The 18,074-nt window shown below is 38.4% G+C and overlaps 2 protein-coding genes across 3 annotated transcripts; one reads left to right on the top strand and one right to left on the bottom strand.

Moving 5' to 3' along the window:
* Positions 1 to 71: 71 nt before the first annotated feature.
* LOC117494767 (fucolectin-4-like) lies at positions 72 to 5,222 on the bottom strand. 2 transcript variants are annotated; one of them, XM_034145725.1, is made up of 6 exons: positions 5,115 to 5,222; positions 3,940 to 4,015; positions 2,647 to 2,932; positions 1,682 to 1,830; positions 803 to 1,088; positions 72 to 304 (listed from the first exon to the last, which is right to left on the bottom strand). In XM_034145725.1, the coding sequence occupies exons 2-6, from the start codon at positions 4,001 to 4,003 to the stop codon at positions 151 to 153; spliced, it is 939 nt and encodes a 312-aa protein (XP_034001616.1). In that variant the 5' UTR covers positions 4,004 to 4,015; positions 5,115 to 5,222; the 3' UTR covers positions 72 to 150. The 2 variants fall into 2 exon arrangements, with proteins under 2 accessions (XP_034001616.1, XP_034001617.1); XM_034145726.1 differs by lacking the exon at positions 5,115 to 5,222 and adding an exon at positions 4,997 to 5,015.
* A 5,004-nt stretch (positions 5,223 to 10,226) lies between these two features.
* nop2 (NOP2 nucleolar protein homolog (yeast)) lies at positions 10,227 to 18,021 on the top strand. The gene is made up of 16 exons (XM_034145705.1): positions 10,227 to 10,358; positions 11,674 to 11,801; positions 11,908 to 11,950; positions 12,028 to 12,092; positions 12,954 to 13,252; positions 13,480 to 13,687; positions 14,112 to 14,311; positions 14,497 to 14,586; positions 14,863 to 14,950; positions 15,068 to 15,208; positions 15,652 to 15,791; positions 16,260 to 16,349; positions 16,451 to 16,573; positions 16,850 to 16,947; positions 17,026 to 17,162; positions 17,249 to 18,021. Exons 2-16 carry the CDS (start codon positions 11,696 to 11,698, stop codon positions 17,722 to 17,724), a joined length of 2,304 nt encoding a protein of 767 aa, XP_034001596.1. The 5' UTR covers positions 10,227 to 10,358; positions 11,674 to 11,695; the 3' UTR covers positions 17,725 to 18,021.
* Positions 18,022 to 18,074: the final 53 nt, after the last annotated feature.

Genomic DNA, 18,074 nt, shown 5'->3' with positions numbered 1-18,074 from the left:
GTGTAAAAGCAAAAGTCAAGGCAGACTTTTGTTGCAATCTCCACCAGTAAATCTTGACGTCATGCAAACAATTACATTTAAGATGCACATTTTATTTTGGATGCTTTGTGTACACATTACAGCATCTTTGCAAATCCATTACATTGAATGCTAATCCAGTGCAGAGCCAAACACCTCCACCTCACAGAGGATCAGGTACTCCTGTCTGCCAGGGATACCTATGTAAACATAGCGGCCGTCCATCCCGTTGGGAACCTCGAACTCAGTAGTTTGACCTGCCGCGATGCTGTCGATTACAGCAAACCTGTAGAAGAAGCAGAAATCACTACATTAACCTCAGGAAGGGTTTACTGAAGTAATAGGCTTTTCATTTTAAGTTCAACATGCACTCAAAGCGTCATTAGGTTTCTACGCTTTATTTTGTTAGAATGTTGGTTGCAGATCTTTTAATTAGGGCTTGATAATGAACAATATTTATATTTCAGTAATGTTTAAATAAATGTTTTCAAATCATGTCACAGAATCACAATTGACGACCCTCGATCAGGCCTTTCATTTGGCGACCTTGGTATTTGTCCATTTCTGTGATCAGATCAGAACACATTGCAGGAATCATTCATAAATGAAGGGTATTCCCGCTCCAATCCTATTTCTTGGCAATGTAAGGAGTTTTAATCCAAAATGTCACCAGGTAAACTTGAGAGAGAAAAACTGAATAATTGTTCCTCAAACGTGTTCCAACAAAATACCAATTTAGTGACTTTTTAATATTAGTATTGTTATAGGACATGCTGTAAGTTACCTGGGATTGTCAGCACCATTGTTTACAAGAGAATCTCCAATGCGGATCTCGGCTCCATCGAGTAGTTGGGGGGCTTCATTTCGGTTGGTTATCTTAACAGAAAACACTTTGTGTGTTTTGGGCAGAGCCAGCCTCCACCAGGGGTTCAATTCATGGGCTGTGGAACTGCAGGAACCGTCAGCCGAAGACGACGTGGGGGACCGATTCCCATCAATGGCCTTATATGCATCGGCAGCCTGATACACTGATGACTGTGTGGCTTTTCCTTGAATGGCCAGGTTCTCTTCTGCAACAAAAAAACAAAACAAAGATTTAGGTTAAATCAATAACATGTATGACTCCTGATGCAGATTGTTTTTTATTATACTGTTTCACCATGACTCTCAAAAGATTTGATTTAATTTGCCGTCAGGATGAAGGACATAAAAGGGATAACCCCACCATATATAAACAAATAACTACCATATTGTTATTTGTTATTGGAACATAGGAATTAAAGTAAAGTACATTAAACTGTAGTCTATAATATATTGAGTCTATAGTTAAAGTTATATAGAACTACAACTGCACTAAGTAACTAACTAACTAACTAAATGTGTCATTCAGTTTTGGAAAATTAAACTTGAAATAAAATAAGACCTGTTTTAGTAATCATAAGTGACATGAAAGGCTGGTACATCCTTTCTCTTTTTCATATTAATGGGACCATATTTTACAACTTGAACATCATGCTGGATTGAAGAAGACTTGAAACAAACAATTGAGATCATAAACTAATGGGTACACTCTTTCCAGCGGTAATACATCAAGTGAGTTGCAGGAAAAAAATGTTATAGACTTTTCATCACACATTATTTATGTAAGATCCCAAACCCTCACCAGTTGGGGCATGGTACCCGTAGACTTCCACCTCACAGAGGCTAAGGATCTTTCCATTACCCGGTATACGCACAGTCACATAGCGTCCCTCCACACGATCAGTGAAAGTCAGAGTGTACAATGCCTCTACTGTAGAAATTGTACCAACCCTAAAAGAAAGAGAACAAAAGTGAGAAAGAAAGAAGAACATGAATGACATGTTATACCCCTAAGGCTTCAACAGTTAGATAAAAGGTAACTGGTAATTTCATCATAGACTTCTATACAATCTGACTCCTTTTTGCAATCAGGGGGGCACCCACTGCGAGATATGAAAGACGATGCAAGTTTAACGCACTTCAGCATTGCCTCTATTTTTGATAAGCAAATAAGTAAAATGACATAGTTGAAACATTTAGGAACAGTTTCTATGAGAATCTACTGGCAGAGGTGGGTAGTACATTTACAGTTTTGAGGTACTTGTACTTAACTTGAGTATTTCCATTTCATTCTACTTTCTACTCCTATTCCTCTACATTTAAATACGGAAACAATGTAATTTTATTCCAGTACATTCATTAAACAGCTTTAGCTACTTTTAACTAAATGTATCTCTAACAATTCAACTAGGGGACGAACTCTTTAAGTCACAAAACAGTCAAATCATATAAATACAATTAAACTTGTAAAATGCTTCTTAATGCATGAATATATCTAGAAATGTCACATACATATGTACATTTAATCATTAAGTACATTTTGCTGATAATACTTTTGTACTTTTTGAAACATTTTGAATGCAGGAATTTTCCTTGTAATGAAATATTTTGAAACTAGGGTATCTGTACTTTTACTCAAGTAAAGAAATCGTAATACACCTCTGTCTACTGGTGGTGCGCAATTAACAGGGGAGAGGAGAAGATAAACAAAATGCTCAGACAGTTGCACAAAACAAATGAATAAAATGTGTGCAGGAAATGTCTTACACTGGGTTTGCTGCACCATTGTCGACTAAAGAGTTGCCGATGTGGACCTGTGCCCCCTGAAGCCTGTCTGAACAGCAGTCTCCTCTGTTGGAGATGATGACGGAAGTGACGATGTAGGGCTCCAGCAGGTCCACTCTCCACCAGGGGTTGCTTTCTGCATCAGTGTGGGTGCACGATCCAGAATCGAACTTATTGTCATTGTTTCCATCAATAGCGTTGATGGCAGATCCAAATATGCTCTCTAAACGGTTTGATTGGGTCGCTTTTCCACGCAACGCCACGTTTTCTAGAAAAGAGACAGTTCGATATATAATTATAATACACACATTGGAAAATGGTTTAAGCTACATTAGTATTCCAACAGATAACTGGTCCTGAATATTCAACGCACAACAACTAAAGAAAACAGAAAATAGAAAAAACACAAACTACAAACAGAGAAATGCTGCACGTTTCTCAGAAAGTAAATGATGACTTGATGTTAGATCTGTGAACGGTGATCATTAAAAACTATTCCATTGTGAGTTGGGTTACGCTTTCTGAATTTGCTGCATGTTGCCTTAGCATGCACGTGTTGCCAACTTGATAAAGATGTTTATCAGTGTTGTAATGTCTATGCAGTGTTTTATTTCCAAACGCTGAACACCTGCTGATGAATTGGAGATTGAATGTGTTTTCTGTATTTGTTTGTGTCGCTTTGCTGGGATTTCTTACATGGCGATGTGTTCACAGTTACATTCAAACAGTATTACCACAATAACAATAACTAGTTATTGGAGCAGCAAAACATACAGTATCTAATGTGAGCAGTGAGATTACAATATTTCATGCATTACATAACTCTTTTTTTTGGAGCTAAAGCTATAATCTAGACCAGTGGTTCCCAACCAGGGGTTGTCAAAGTTTACGAAAGATAAGCAAGGTCGAGTCTCTCTTTAAAAGCTCTAGTCTTAACAAAAGATGTTGAAACTGCTAGAATAAGTGTAAAGGTCAAGATTAAATGCATTTGTATTAAGGGTGACTTATCAACTAGGGAGCAGTTTGGTTAAATACGATTAGTAAAGGGTTTAACAAGAAACAATGTATGTGCATCATCACAGATGAGTGAGGGGGCTCTTATAGAATGGAGACCAGCTCAAGGGGTAAACGAGACAAAAAAGGTTGGGAACCACTGATCTAGACAATTAAACTTAATTTGTATAAACCTGCTTTTCTTGCTAATGGACAGCCTTACGTTCACTTCCCTGTTATGTTTTATAGGGAAAACGTCTTATATAAACGATTCATACTCACGATAAGTGGAGGCAGAGCACGTCTCCATGAGGAGCATGAGAAGGAAAACACTGAGTTTCATCATTCTGGATGAGACCTAGGATAGTCATTAAAATAATATATTTAACATAAAACACATTTCTTTTGTTATTTCTGAAAGCCATAATTTAAGAAATGAAAATCAGATCTAAGTGTATTGAAATAAATGATTTTTCGTAACCTGTCTGCAAGATACAAAACATCCCTGACACACCGGGGACACATATTTATGTATGAAAGACATCAAAAAGTGCATTTTGCATGATAGGTCCCATAAAAGGAGGATAGTGCAACACACAATCAGGTGACAGGTCAAAATGCATCAGAGTTCATTGAGAAAGTGCAGCAGAGAGCAGGAGTTTGCTTCCTAAAAGGCTAAATTGTATTTTTTTCAAAGACTTCCACTGAGCAGGCATCCCTGATGTCTCTAGGTATTTTGTTCCATAGCTTTGGGGCATAATTAACGAAAGCTGCATCACCAAACGTCTTTTTGCGGCTGTTTCTGGGAACCTCTAACAAACCAGCAGCAGAGGAACGGCTTGTGGCTGACAAGGGAGTTAGCAATATAGCTTGGTCCTTGCCCATTAAGGGCCTTATATGTCAGGAGGAGGACCTTCAAATCAATCCTAAAGTAAACAGGAATCCAGTAAAGAGCAGCTAAAACTGGACTAATGTGTTCTCTCTTCTTAGTTCTGGTTATCCGCAGAGCTGCAGAGTTTTGGATGAGCTGAAGTCTGTCAGTCGTTTTTTCGGGAGGTCACTGAAAAGTGCATTACATTACTTGTGACCTCCGGTTTGATCCCAGGAGTAAATCTCCCCAGATTATTAACCAGAATTTCTGTTTTTGCTTTTACTAATTGTTTAATACAGTTTTGGGTGTAAACATTTTTCACAGTTCTAGCTTTTCAAATGTGAAAATTTGTTTGGATTTAGATTTCTTTTTATATATCATACTTAAAAACATTTACTTAAGTATCATTCTCAATGCAGTATTTTCCTTGCAATGGAGTAATTTACATTGCAGTATCAGTACTTTTACCTAAGTAAAGGAGCCGAATATTTCTTCCACCGCTGCAAAACATTAATATTATTACAAAATGTTTGAAACATACAAGATTTTTAAATAAAATAGTAGGAATGAGAATTGAAATGCTTACCCTGATTCCCTGTGAGAATAGAGGTTTTGTCCCAACAAAATAACTCTGAGTCGAAGTTACTTGATCTCAGAACTTCAAGAAGTGTCTGTAGATAATAGCCCTTAAAGCTGAGCTATTTGTATGATATCTTCCCCCAAAGTCAATCAATAATCATGATCAGCATCCAATCACTTAATACCATGTAGTATACTCCCAGGCACATGAACCCAGTTCCAGTCAGCAGATCAAGGTTCCAGTAGTTATCTAAGGACACACTGATGAAACATTCCTGTAAATTCAGGTTTGCGCAACCATTGCTTTAATCACAGAGAAATAACTGCACTGATCCAACAGTTTCATTCAACTAGGATTTAGTTTATCACATTGATATATATAATATATTATGTATATATTGTCTCATAGGTACAAATGCAAGAGAAATATATGTTTATATGATGCTGTGTGCAGAGGTGGGAAAAGTACTCAGATCTTCTACTTGAGTAAAAGTAGAATTACCAGAGTGTAGGAATACTCTGTTACAGTAAAAGTCCTGCATGCAAAATGTTACTCAAGTAAAAGTAGAAAAAGTATTAGCTTCAAAATATAATGAAGGTACTAAAAGCAAAAGTAGTCATTGTGCAGATTGGTCCATTTCAGAATAATATATATGATATGTTTTATAATGATTGATCATCAAAGTGTTCTCAAAGCTGGTAAAGGTGCAGCTAGTTTGAAGGACTTTGTATACTGCAGGGTAGCTTGTGAATTTACTCCAGGTGGAACTAAAGTCTGATTTAACACTTGATTATATTTCACATCATTCATCCAAATCTGTAAAATAACTAAAGGTATTAAATAAATGTGGAGGAGTAAGGCAAGGCAAGTTTATTTATATAGCACCTTTCAACACAAGGCAATTCAACGTGCTTTAAAAAAATGAAAGACATTAAATGTGCCAATGTGAAATGCCACTATGAGACAAAACACAAAGTGTTTGACCAAACATTCCCTCTCAAGTCAGAACTGAGGTCAAATAAACAGTCTCAGAGCCCAATATGATCAGTCCACCAGGATCAAAATAATAAAACTAAATATCGTTCCAGGCTAACCAATGAGCACCTGCATGTGTGTATGAGAATGGCCCTGACACCATTTCAGCCCAGATTTAAAATCCTGGCAGGACAAGCTCGAGCTCATTTCTCGCACTGAACAAAAAAAAAGTGAGTGAGGGACTTCAATATAAGAGCGACAGAAAGAGAAACTTCAAAACTGTTCAATTGTTATGATGTGTAAAGACTGATATTGTTCTATAATCGGCTGAAACTGTTAAGTCATGATGTGAAACGGTTAACAAAGAAAAAAGGAAACTCAAGCTGCTGCTACACTTTATTTTATTTATCTAAAATCAAGCACTTTTAAGATGCACACATTTTCAAAAGCTATTTTATTTATTTTCTCTATTTTATTTTTAAATGCAGAGGAACATTACACATATCCACAGTACTTTACTTTATATCTGTATAGTTCAATGTTAATTGATAATAAATATTGTTGTTTATGAATTGTACTTTCTTTATTTGATTGGCAGTCAGCTGTTGATTACATGCAGACGTTGATAAAGCTACAGGCTACTTCAATATATATCACACTAATTCATAAAGCAAGATAGACATTTTGATGCTCCGGACCTTTGCATGGGGAGATTTTCTCTAACTGGACCTCGTTGAATTTTTGTTGAATACCCCTGGTATAATATGTAAGCAAGTAGGGCTCTAAACATTCTCAAAATGAAATCAATGTCATTAGGAGATTATTTTAGAAAGAAGTGATTTTTGGTTTTCTTTTGCATTGTGAACTTCTCCAGTTCTTCACTTAATCCAGACGAGAGCCGTACACCTCCACCTCACACAGACTCAGGAACTCCTCCAGTCCTGGGATGACTATGTTGACCCCTTACAATCAAACGCACCGGCACCACCTGCAGGGATACTTGTGATCACAGCACACCTGGCAGAAGAAGCAGAAATGACTTTGTTGAGTTCAATTAAGGTTGGTTTTGTTGCTTTAACAAAGTGCACTGTCGGCCACATTGGGGCAGCAGAACAAACATTGCAAATACAGGACTTTGAAATGATCACCTCACAAGGTTGTTATGGCAAACATGCAAGCAAACATTTGTCTTTTTCATCATCCTTTGGCCACCTGATGAACTCTGTACTGGTCTCCGCGTGATGGAAATATCTTGCTCTCAGCTGCTCCAACGCTCCACTGTGTTCACTGGCTAGTTATTAAGTGTGTGTGTCTGTACTTTGGTGGTGAGCACCTAGCGTACAGTCTGGGATATCTGAGGTTTTTCTTTGTTAAGCAGCCAAAAGCAACACTATGATAGCAATAATATTAAACCAACAATTGAAGTCCCACATAAACCAAAAGCAATATACCAAAAGAAGCGTAAAAAGCTGAATGAAACAGTATATGTAGATATACTCTCAACACAAATACAGCTGAGACTGATGAAAATGGCATTTGTGAGGACTCAGCGCATCAAACTATGACCCTACACTACAGTTGCATTAAACCCTGGTGTGTAAGATTAAACAGTAAAAATTCAATGACAACAACATGTTGAGTTTCACATGGGACCAGGGGCGGACTGGGACTGAAAATCACCCCTGGACTCTAACCCAGCCCAGCCCACTAGTGATGGGAATTCCGGCTCTTCTTGGTGAGCCGGATCATTTGGCTCGGCTCACCAAGAAGAGCCGGCTCTTTCGGCTCCCAAACGGCTCTTCAGTTTACCACATATTATACCTTTTATAATTCAATCAAATGTAGCCCTGTTTTGACTAATGATTTATATGTGTACACATATCACTTAAATTATTCAATATATCCTTTGTACTGAAGTATTCAAAAGTAAAAATTACATGTTTAATATCAATTATTTGCTTTGGCCAATTGTTTTCATTGCATTTACAGACCCTTGTATCTCTCTGATACCACCCAATGAATGCACAGACTTGCTTGTAGAACCACGTTACACAAAGCAGATAGCAACACCTATAAAAACTTAAGCATAGACATTTAAAAAAAGGGGCTACTGTATCGACATTTTAAAATTATATTTAAGGGAAGGCCCTGACAAAACAGCAGGGCTCTATTTCAGTATTAACTATAGAAAAAAAGACAGCAACAGCTGACATTAAATCTTTGCTGAGCCCAAGGATAATCATAAATAAATAACATAGTGAAAATAAATATATTGCAATGCTCAGTACAGCAGCATCCAACCGTCTCTAATCATAAAAAAACATAATACAAATAAATGTATTGCAATGCTCAAAACAGCAGCATCCAACAGTCTCTAATCCTTGGATATTACATGCCACTGCATGCATGTGCGAAGCAGCTGTAGCGCGGAGATCATCATATCATTCTGTCTTGTATTACTTAGCAAAAAAAAAAAAAAAAAAAAAAAAAAAAAAAAAACGGCTCGTTCGCGGGCGCGAGCCGGCTCCCGTCGTTCACTTAAAAGAGCCGGCTCTTCGAGCCGGCTCGTTCGCGACCGACACATCACTACAGCCCACACAAATTGGTAGAGCACGCTCGTGAACTGTCAACAGGAGGGCGGGGGGAGCCCCGCTGCGGCGAAACTGTGGACCTCTGTCGCGGTGCCGGCCGTCAGCGAACCGAGCCAGCCGTCAACGGCCCGCTGACGACCGGCCGTTTTGTGATTCTCCAGAACACACAGATGGCCAGTCCGCCCCTGCATGGGACACAAACCGCAGTCTCTTGGGTAAAACTCCGGTGTTGTTTTTTCCCCCCTTATTCTACGTCACCACCAGCACTTGCTCTGAGCGTCTAATTGGCGAAGTTACTTGAAAACCCAATGTGTCGAGGGTACCTCGAGCATTGGTAGAAGACATGACGAAGCCTTGGTACTTGGTATATACTGGGCTGGAGCAAATTTCACCAAAATACATCTGGGAGTAGTTAAGATATTTCAGTCTGAACAAAGCACTGACCGGCCACTAGAGTGACTGAAAACCAGAAGTACTTGTACTGTACTGTAGCATATTATTTTCGAATCAATCATTTTTCAAATTATGAATTTCAGTTAGTTTGTTTCTCATTTAAATGAACAATAAAGCTAAACAATGTTAAATGTTTGAACAGTTCACAGCCCTCTTTGGTCGTTCCCAACTCTACAGCACTTTACGGCTTTAATTACAGGTTGCTGTCCTGAGTTGTGTGTGTGTGTGTGTGTGTGTGTGTGTGTGTGTGTGTGTGTGTGTGTGTGTGTGTGTGTGTGTGTGTGTGTGTGTGTGTGTGTGTGTGTGTGTGTGTGTGTGTGTGTGTGTGTGTGTGTGTGTGTGTGTGTGTGTGTGTGTGTGTGTGTGTGTGTGTGTGTGTGTGTGTGTGTGTGTGTGTGTGTGTGTGTGTGTGTGTGTGTGTGTACACGTCAGCCTGTCAGTGTGTGTCTCCTCTCCCTCCTCAGGTCATGGGTTGCTTTTGTCGGGACCCCCCTTGAAAACTAGCTGGTGCATGATCTCAAGGGGTTTATCCTAATAAATACATTTCAAACATTTGACTTATCAATAAAAGTGAACTAAACTACCGTTTGTATCCAGTACTGGTGGTTCTTATGAGACATTTAGCACTGTAGTATTTAGTTACAGTGAAAAGGAAAAGAAAGACAAACAAAAAACACACCTACATTTTTTTGAATACGTATTTTAGGTTATACCTTTATCACTTCCCTTGTTTGGTTTATTTAATTGAAAGAAACGACATAAAACTATACTAAAGTATCTTTAAAATAAAATACTAATACAAAATAATAAATACAATAATAATAAATTAATATTAATTAAAAAAATGACAACAATTATAATAAAAAATAAATTAATAAACAAAATTAATACTTTTTTAAATTAATACTTAAAATAATAAACTAATAATAATGTAAAAATAATAATTATACAAATACAAAAGATACAATACAAATTACAATAAAGAAAACAAATATTTATTGTAGCTTTATTACATTTTTAGTTCTATAAAAATACAATAACATTTGATCTTTTGTATTAAAATGTGTCCTCGGTGGTTTCCGTGTGCGCGCATATTCGCCATCGCCATCATCGTGACGTCACTTATGTGTGCCGGATGTTCCTCTACAACGTGTTGAAGGAAAACTCACGTGTGTGTTTTTACCTTACACCGTACACTCAATAATTGGATCAAAAAGGAACATATTCAGCGGTGAGTATGAGGGAAACTGTAGTTGAGTACATTAGGGAACATTACTGCGCTCTGTGTTTATAACCGAGTTCTAAATGATGTTTTGCGAACACGAGGTGCGACGTTTAGTCCACTAACGCTAATGTGTGTCTAAACTGCTTTTTCTGTCATTAACATGTCACTGCTGAAGGGCAAGAGTATTTGAATGTGTTTAATATTATATTTAATGTAGCTGTGTCGCCTGCAATGTTATTTTTGATTCATATTAAATATTATAACTAGTGAAAATGTGCATCTTTGGCAGAGGAGGGAGAAGTACTCAGATCTTGTACTTGAGTAAAAGTAGAAGTACTCAGATCTTGTACTTGAGTAAAAGTAGAATTACTCAGATCTTGTACTTAAGTAAAAGTAGAAGTACCAGAGTGTAGGAATACTCTGTTAGAAGAAAAAGTCCTGCATTCAAAATGTTATTCAATTAAAAGTAGAAAAGTATTAGCATCAAAATATACTTAAAGTACCAAAAGTAAAAGTAGTCATTGTGCAGATTGGTCCATTTCAGAATAATATATATGATGTGTTTTATAATGATTGATCATTAAAGTGTTCTCAAAGCTGGTAAAGGTGCAGCTAGTTTGAATGACTTTGTATACTGCAGGGTAGCTTGTGGATTTACTCCAGGTGGAACTAAAGTCTGATTTAACACTTGATTATATTTCACATCATTCATCCAGATCTGTGAAGTAACTAAAGGTATTAAATACATGTAGTGGAGTAAAAGTACACGATTTACCTCTGAATTGTAGTGGAGTAGAAGTACAAAGTAGCATAACATGGAAATACTGAAGTGAAGTACAAGTACCTAATTTGTGCTTAAGTACAGTACTTGAGTGCATCTACTTAGTTACTTCCCCCCTCTGCATATGAAATACCATAGTTGGTTAAAACGTGTATCTTTGGTAAACTGAGTAACGCTAATATGCTCATATCAAAGTCGGCCTCATTGCAAAAAGAATGATGCTCTTGTATGAGCTCCATTATAATGTTGTCAACGTAGAGCCAATTATAACTATCTTCTTAATTGAAAACTATGTGTGTTAAACTGAGATTTAGATTTAAAGTCTTGACCTGGAAAGTCACATTTTTGTAGTTTCTAGTTAGATTAGCATGAAGGAAAATCCCCTAAACAATCCCCCCATGTATGTGTAGGAATATTTAACATCTATGAGCTTTGCAGCATAACGTTGTCAATGCGTACCACAGACAGATGCTTCTCTACATGTTCAATGACAGCACTGTAGGATTGGAATATGAAACATTACTTTCTTCTTAATTTCAGATCGTCAGTGTCATTTGGAGTCATGGGTCGTAAATTGGATCCCACCACCCACGTGAAGAAAGGGCCGGGGAGAAAATCCAGGAAGCAGAAAGGAGCGGAGATAGAGTTGGCCAATTTCATACCTGAGGGTGATTACCAGCCGATTTATAAAGATGGATAACGCTTACCTTCAACTGCTTTTATCTTAATGACTGCATCGCTATGTTTCTAAAAGTGTTTCATTTCTGTTTGCAGAGGAAGCAACAGCGAAACGTCTGTCAAGCAGAAGCAGGAAGAGGTATGAGGTGGACTTATTCTGAACATTAATGAACTTTAGTCGTTTACAAGTTGCTAATTCCTGTTGTCTTTTCACAGAGCGGCAAAACGAGTCCTGAAAAAGAAAGCGCCGAAAGATGCCGCTCAGGAAAAACCAAAGAAAGGTAAGCACACCAGTCTCTGTGAACGTGAGGTTTTCTCTAGAAAATAACAAGTTAAAGGGGACCTATCATGCAAAATGCACTTTCTGATCTCTTTTATACATAAACATGTGTCCCCGGTGTGTCAGGGAACTCACGCAGCGTCAGAAAATAAAACCCTCTCTCTTTTCCTCCGTACCCAAATCTCTAAAAACGGGGCTACAACGGAGCTGATCCAGATTTGCGTCCGATATGACGTCATATCTGAAATGTGGACCCACGGCCCTATCACAAACGTTGCTATCAGAAACAATGCCCGACTGTTTTGGACGTAATATGGTCGGTGTTTACGTTAGCATCGCTAACACTCAGAGCTAACCTGTACTGGAGAGCATGTGTGTGAAGAAGCAGGAAATAAAAAGGAACTCACCTTGTGGTATAACCGGCAAGAGAGAAAGCCTTTGAGCTCCATACTGTTTCAGAAATAATCCTTGATAATCCATGATATGGCGTTTCATCACGGCAGTATTTAGTTTAAACGGTAGCTGCCGGGTCCCGCAAGAGCTCAGACCCCTCCTTTTTTTATTTTTTTAGCAATTCTTTTTATTTTTAAAGCTTTATACCCAAAATCAGCACTTTTGATACAGGAAGTGAAATAGAGGGATATGAGGCATGGCTAGAATGGGTGATCTGTTTGGTATTTTGAGCAAAACACTTCATAGACATGTTTTTTATATATTTTTATATATCTGAGACCTATGCTATTGCCTAAAAATAGCATGATAGGTCCACTTTAAATGAGTGTGACTTGAACTAGTGTTGCTAAAGTGATTATATCACAGCACATATCCACGGTGTTTATCGTCCGTTACCTTTTCCCTGAAGGATTCACTGATGAGAACAGTGAATGGTTGACACCAGCTAAGAGGAAGCGCAAACTGGAAGAAGCTGAAAGTGGGGACGACAGCGATGAACACTGGGAGAACGAGGAAGATCTGGAGATGGAGGATGAGGAGGAGACAAAGAAAGGAATAAAAGAACAAGGAAAGAAGAAGAAGACTGCCAAAGTAGAAATCAAAGAAGGAGAAGAAAAGGAGGATGATGATGATGACGATGATGAAATGGTTGATGACTACGGAGCACCTGATGGCAGTGGAGAGGAGGAAGCAGAAAGTGATGGAGAGGTATGTGATGTAGTTCTGCCACATATTTTTCTTTCTTTATGACTGAAAATTGGGATGTCATTTCTAAATAAATATCCAAATGTTATCATCCAGATTGCAGATACAATCCCTGATTTTACTTCACTGTTAATGTATTAAAATAAAGCTCCTGGTTGTTGTGGAGTGTATTAAAGTGTTCGATGGTACATTAAAGATAGTATGAATGACCTTGTTTTGTTTACTTTTAGCTCCTTCCCATCGAGCGCGCAGCAAAGAAAGCACAACAGCTGAAGGAAGCCTTGGATCTGGATAGTGATGACGATAGTGACAGTGATGAAGATGATGCTAAAAAGAAAAAGAAATCCGATTCTGATGAGGAGGAAGACACAGTGCAAGCCAACATGGATGAGATGGACGCATTCAAGCTCCCCGGGGCAGAGGAGAGTGCGAAAGAAGGTGAGCGGCTTTCCAAAATAGTGTTTCTTTCACATCAAATTTGGTTATGCAAGAAGTTAGGGCTGTGCAATTAATCGTATTTTAATCTCGATTACGATTTTGGCTTGCAACGATTACGAAAACAACGTAATCAAAATAAAACGATTATTGTTTTTATTAAAAAAAAAAAAAATGTAATTATTATTATTTTTAATATATTTTTTTATTGGTTTTTCAGTTTAATTATACTTTAAGTTCAGGGTAATCAACTGTTAAAAACATACTGTTCTAATTTTATTTTTCAATAAATGGATGTTTTCAAAGTAAATGGATAATTGTTTTTAATAATCGTGATATCAATTATTGACCAAAATAATCGTGATTATGATTTTTGCCATAATCGCACAGCCCTACAAGAAGTCTAAATCTTGTCTGTTTTTTTAAGGCATCCTGCCTCTGGACCTGAAGAGCATCCATCAGAGGATAAAGGACAACATCGAAGTGCTCTGTAACTTCACAAAGCAGAGAGAAGAGGGGAAAGAGAGGGCCGAGTACCTCTCTCTCCTGAAGAAGGATCTGTGTACTTACTACAGCTACAACCACTTCCTCCTCGAGAAGTTAATGGACATCTTCCCCCTTTCAGAGGTGGCTCATTGTTCCCACTCATGTTGTACCAAAAAGAGCACATTGTGATGTTTGCATCATGATTATAACAGAATAATGTACACAATTACAAGACTTTGCATATGTTTTGAGTTCTGTAAAAAATGCGAATACACTGATTTTTTAAATTTTTATTTATCAATCTGTTTTTCCTTTCTCGCTCACAGCTGGTTGATTTCCTCGAGGCGAATGAAATCCACAGACCTGTCACTATCCGCACCAACACACTGAAGACCAGGAGGAGGGATCTGGCCCAGGTTAGTGCTCCGAGTGGGAGAGAGGGAATAAACAGCTAGTTTCTTGCAATTTAACTTATTAAAAAGCATGAATAAAGTAGTAATTTATTTATTTTGTACACGATTTAACTGCATTATATGTCAAGAAATGTAACATAACAATACAACTTAAAAAAATGCAGTTAGCAGAACCAACAATGTGACATTTCAGAGAAAAGTCAAAGACTTCACTTTTATTGTCTAGTCTCAAATGCTGCCTTCAAGTGCTCATGTTTAACATAACTTTTTCGTGTTTAGGCCCTGATCAACAGAGGAGTGAACCTTGACCCTTTGGGCAAATGGTCTAAAGTGGGTTTGGTCATCTACGACTCCTCGGTACCCGTCGGTAAGTCTCAGCATCAACAATCTGACTTTATTGATTTGTATCTTTGAGTGGAGGATATCTGAGTTTACCTTTTCCCAAACCAGCTTTAACTGTGACTCTTCCTGTGTTTTATAAAAGGTGCGACCCCGGAGTATCTGTCCGGTCAGTACATGCTGCAAGGAGCCTCCAGCTTCCTGCCCGTCATGGCGCTCTCTCCTCAGGAGGGGGAGTTAGTGCTTGACATGAGCTCAGCCCCAGGAGGGAAGACCACTTATATCGGTAAGATGTGCTGACATTTAAATACAAACTTATGAAACTGTATAATGTTGACTAGAGATGATTATTCTCATTATAGATTCATCGACTGATCTGTTTCTGTTGATTTTTAGAATATCTAAAAGTGGTGTGAAATGTGCATTATAGTTTGCCATAGCCCAACATGTCATTTCAAATCCTTATTTAATCCAACCAGCAGTCCTAAATCCAAGAATATTTAGTTTACAATCATGCATGAAGAAGAAAAGCAAAACAATGATTATATTTGAGCTGATATCAATGATTACTTGGTGCACTTGCTGAAAGTAAAAGCTGAAACAACTGTTGAATGTCACACTAGTGGACTCAGCTGTAATGTAGAGCAATGCAAATTAAGGCAAATGACAGTTTTACTCGCATGCAAGTTAACAGTTTTTAACGATATATGTGAATGTTCCCCCCCTCAGCTCAGCTGATGAGAAACACGGGGACGATCGTGGCGAATGACGCCAACGCTGACAGACTGAAGAGTGTGGTGGGGAACATCCACCGTCTGGGCGTCACCAACACGGTGGTCTGCAACTACGATGGGAGGCAGTTCCCAAAGGTAACGTTAATACAGCGTTAACGTTTCAGATTTGTACAGACGGTGCATGTTTTGTCTCTGTCCGATTCGGTCATATGTCAAAAATATTTGTGAATGTTTTTTTTCTGAGGAGTGCTTTCTCCCAGAAATCAAATATTAAATTGTAAAAAAAACGGTAGGGTTTTCTCAGCTTTCGATTTGTGAATAAAGTCATCAGCCAATCATGTTTAGAGGATTATATAAAACCCCTGGACATATACGCTGCATAAATGTTTACCAGAGAGAACTCAAACTCAGCCAGAGCATTTTGTTATAAAAAAACTCGTTAAAATAGTTTAGAGTATTCAGTGCAATTACATTTGATTTATTGAACAAGTGTTGGAACTACATTTTCATGTTTATTCGTCATGCCCCCCCCCATGTGTAGAGGCCTTGATACTACAGTTTTCGGCAGTATTCTGACTTACTGATTTCATTTGTTTCCTGCAGGTGATGGGTGGATTTGACCGAGTGCTGCTCGATGCTCCCTGCTCAGGCACCGGAGTCATCGCTAAAGATCCGGCTGTGAAGACCAGCAAGGTAAAACAACATTCACTGTTCACACATACGGTCATACAGATCCTTACTGTAGGTTTTAAATAGTGTTTAATACTTGTTCCCACCCTGTTATTCCCTGACAGGATGAAGGTGACATCCAGCGCTCTGCTCACCTACAGAAGGAACTGCTTCTGTCCGCCATCGACTCCGTCAACGCTGAGTCCTCTACGGGAGGATATGTAGTCTACTGCACTTGCTCCATTATGGTATGTGTTCTGCGTTAAGGGGTTGCAATGGTGAAAGATCTTCCTTTTTAAACTTCCACACATTCCCTTTGTTAGCTTCCCTATATTTATGTATGAGATCAGATGAGATTTCTCCGTCTAGATGCATTTTTCCTTAAATAAACATGTGTAGTTGTATCACCTTTATTTTTCTGTTGCACAAGTATACCACTGCAATCCTACTGTATATGCAGCTATACATTTTGTGTGAGTTTTTAGCAGAATCATTTGGATACTGATCAAAATGTCTTCTCCCAGGTGGAGGAGAATGAATGGGTGGTGGACTACGCTTTAAAGAAAAGGAACGTCAAATTAGTTCCCTGCGGACTTGACTTTGGCAAGGAAGGCTTCACCAGGTAAAGGAGATAACCAATGAGTTGAGTTATTGAAGGCAAATACTCTCAAAATCTCTAACCCTTACTTTGTTTTTTCAGGTTTAAGGAACGTAGATTCCATCCAACTCTGAAACTGTCTCGCCGATTTTACCCTCATACCCACAACATGGATGGGTTTTTTGTGGCAAAGTTTAAGAAATTCTCCAATGTAGTTCCAATTATACCAGTAGTAAAAGGTAACGCTTTATCCAACTATCACATGCCAACTTTAACCATGTTAGTTAACCTGTTTAACATATACTCATCCTGTGTTGTTTTGTAGAAGAAGAGGAAACTGGAGAGGCTCCTGAGGCAACAGTGGTCACAGAATCTCCTGAAAATAAACCCGCCAAAGGTGACAAGAAAAAGAAGATCGTCCCCGGAAAGGCAGTCGGCTTGAAGGGAAAACCCCAAACCAACGGGACAGCGACCAAGAAAAAGACGATCGTCCCCGGAAAGGCAGGCGGCTTGAAGGGAAAACCCCAAACCAACGGAATGGCAGCCAAGGCAAGGCAGGCAATCGTGAAGCCAAAAGGCAAAAAGGACTCACCTGCGGGACCAACAAAGGCAAAGAAAGCCAAGATGGATGGAGAGACTGTGAAAGGGGCCATGGCCAAGAAACCTGCAGCGAAAACAGCTGATGAATCGAAAGCATCAACGGCTGACAAACAGAAGAAATCACCCATGAAGGAGAAGAAAAGGATGGGAAAGAATAAATTCAGAAAGCTACAAAGCCTGTTGAAAAATGAAATAGAGTGATGCTGTGTACAGCGGGGTGAATTTATCTAGATTATGTAGGAGCTTTCTAGAGCTACTTAACGGACCCAGATTTCTTCAGATAAACGGTGTTTTATTACAGTGTTACTGTATGTTTCAGTCGGATATTATTTGTAATACCTGTGTACAAATGGATTCGACTAGTTGGCGTAAATTGGGTCCTCCCTTTTTATTGTATTCAAGAATATTCATTATGTTTGTCTGTTGATTTAATTGCAGGGTGGGATTACTTCCATAAATCTGTGAAACAATAAATCTTTTAAGATATCTTTCTCATCACTTGTTTGATTTGTCTTCCTTTTAATGTTTACGCCAACATTATCAAGCCAGCT

Source organism: Trematomus bernacchii, unplaced genomic scaffold (genome assembly GCF_902827165.1).
Source record: "Trematomus bernacchii unplaced genomic scaffold, fTreBer1.1, whole genome shotgun sequence".
Classification (NCBI taxonomy): Eukaryota; Metazoa; Chordata; class Actinopteri; order Perciformes; family Nototheniidae; genus Trematomus; species Trematomus bernacchii.
This window is presented reverse-complemented; position numbering and strand designations above follow the sequence as displayed.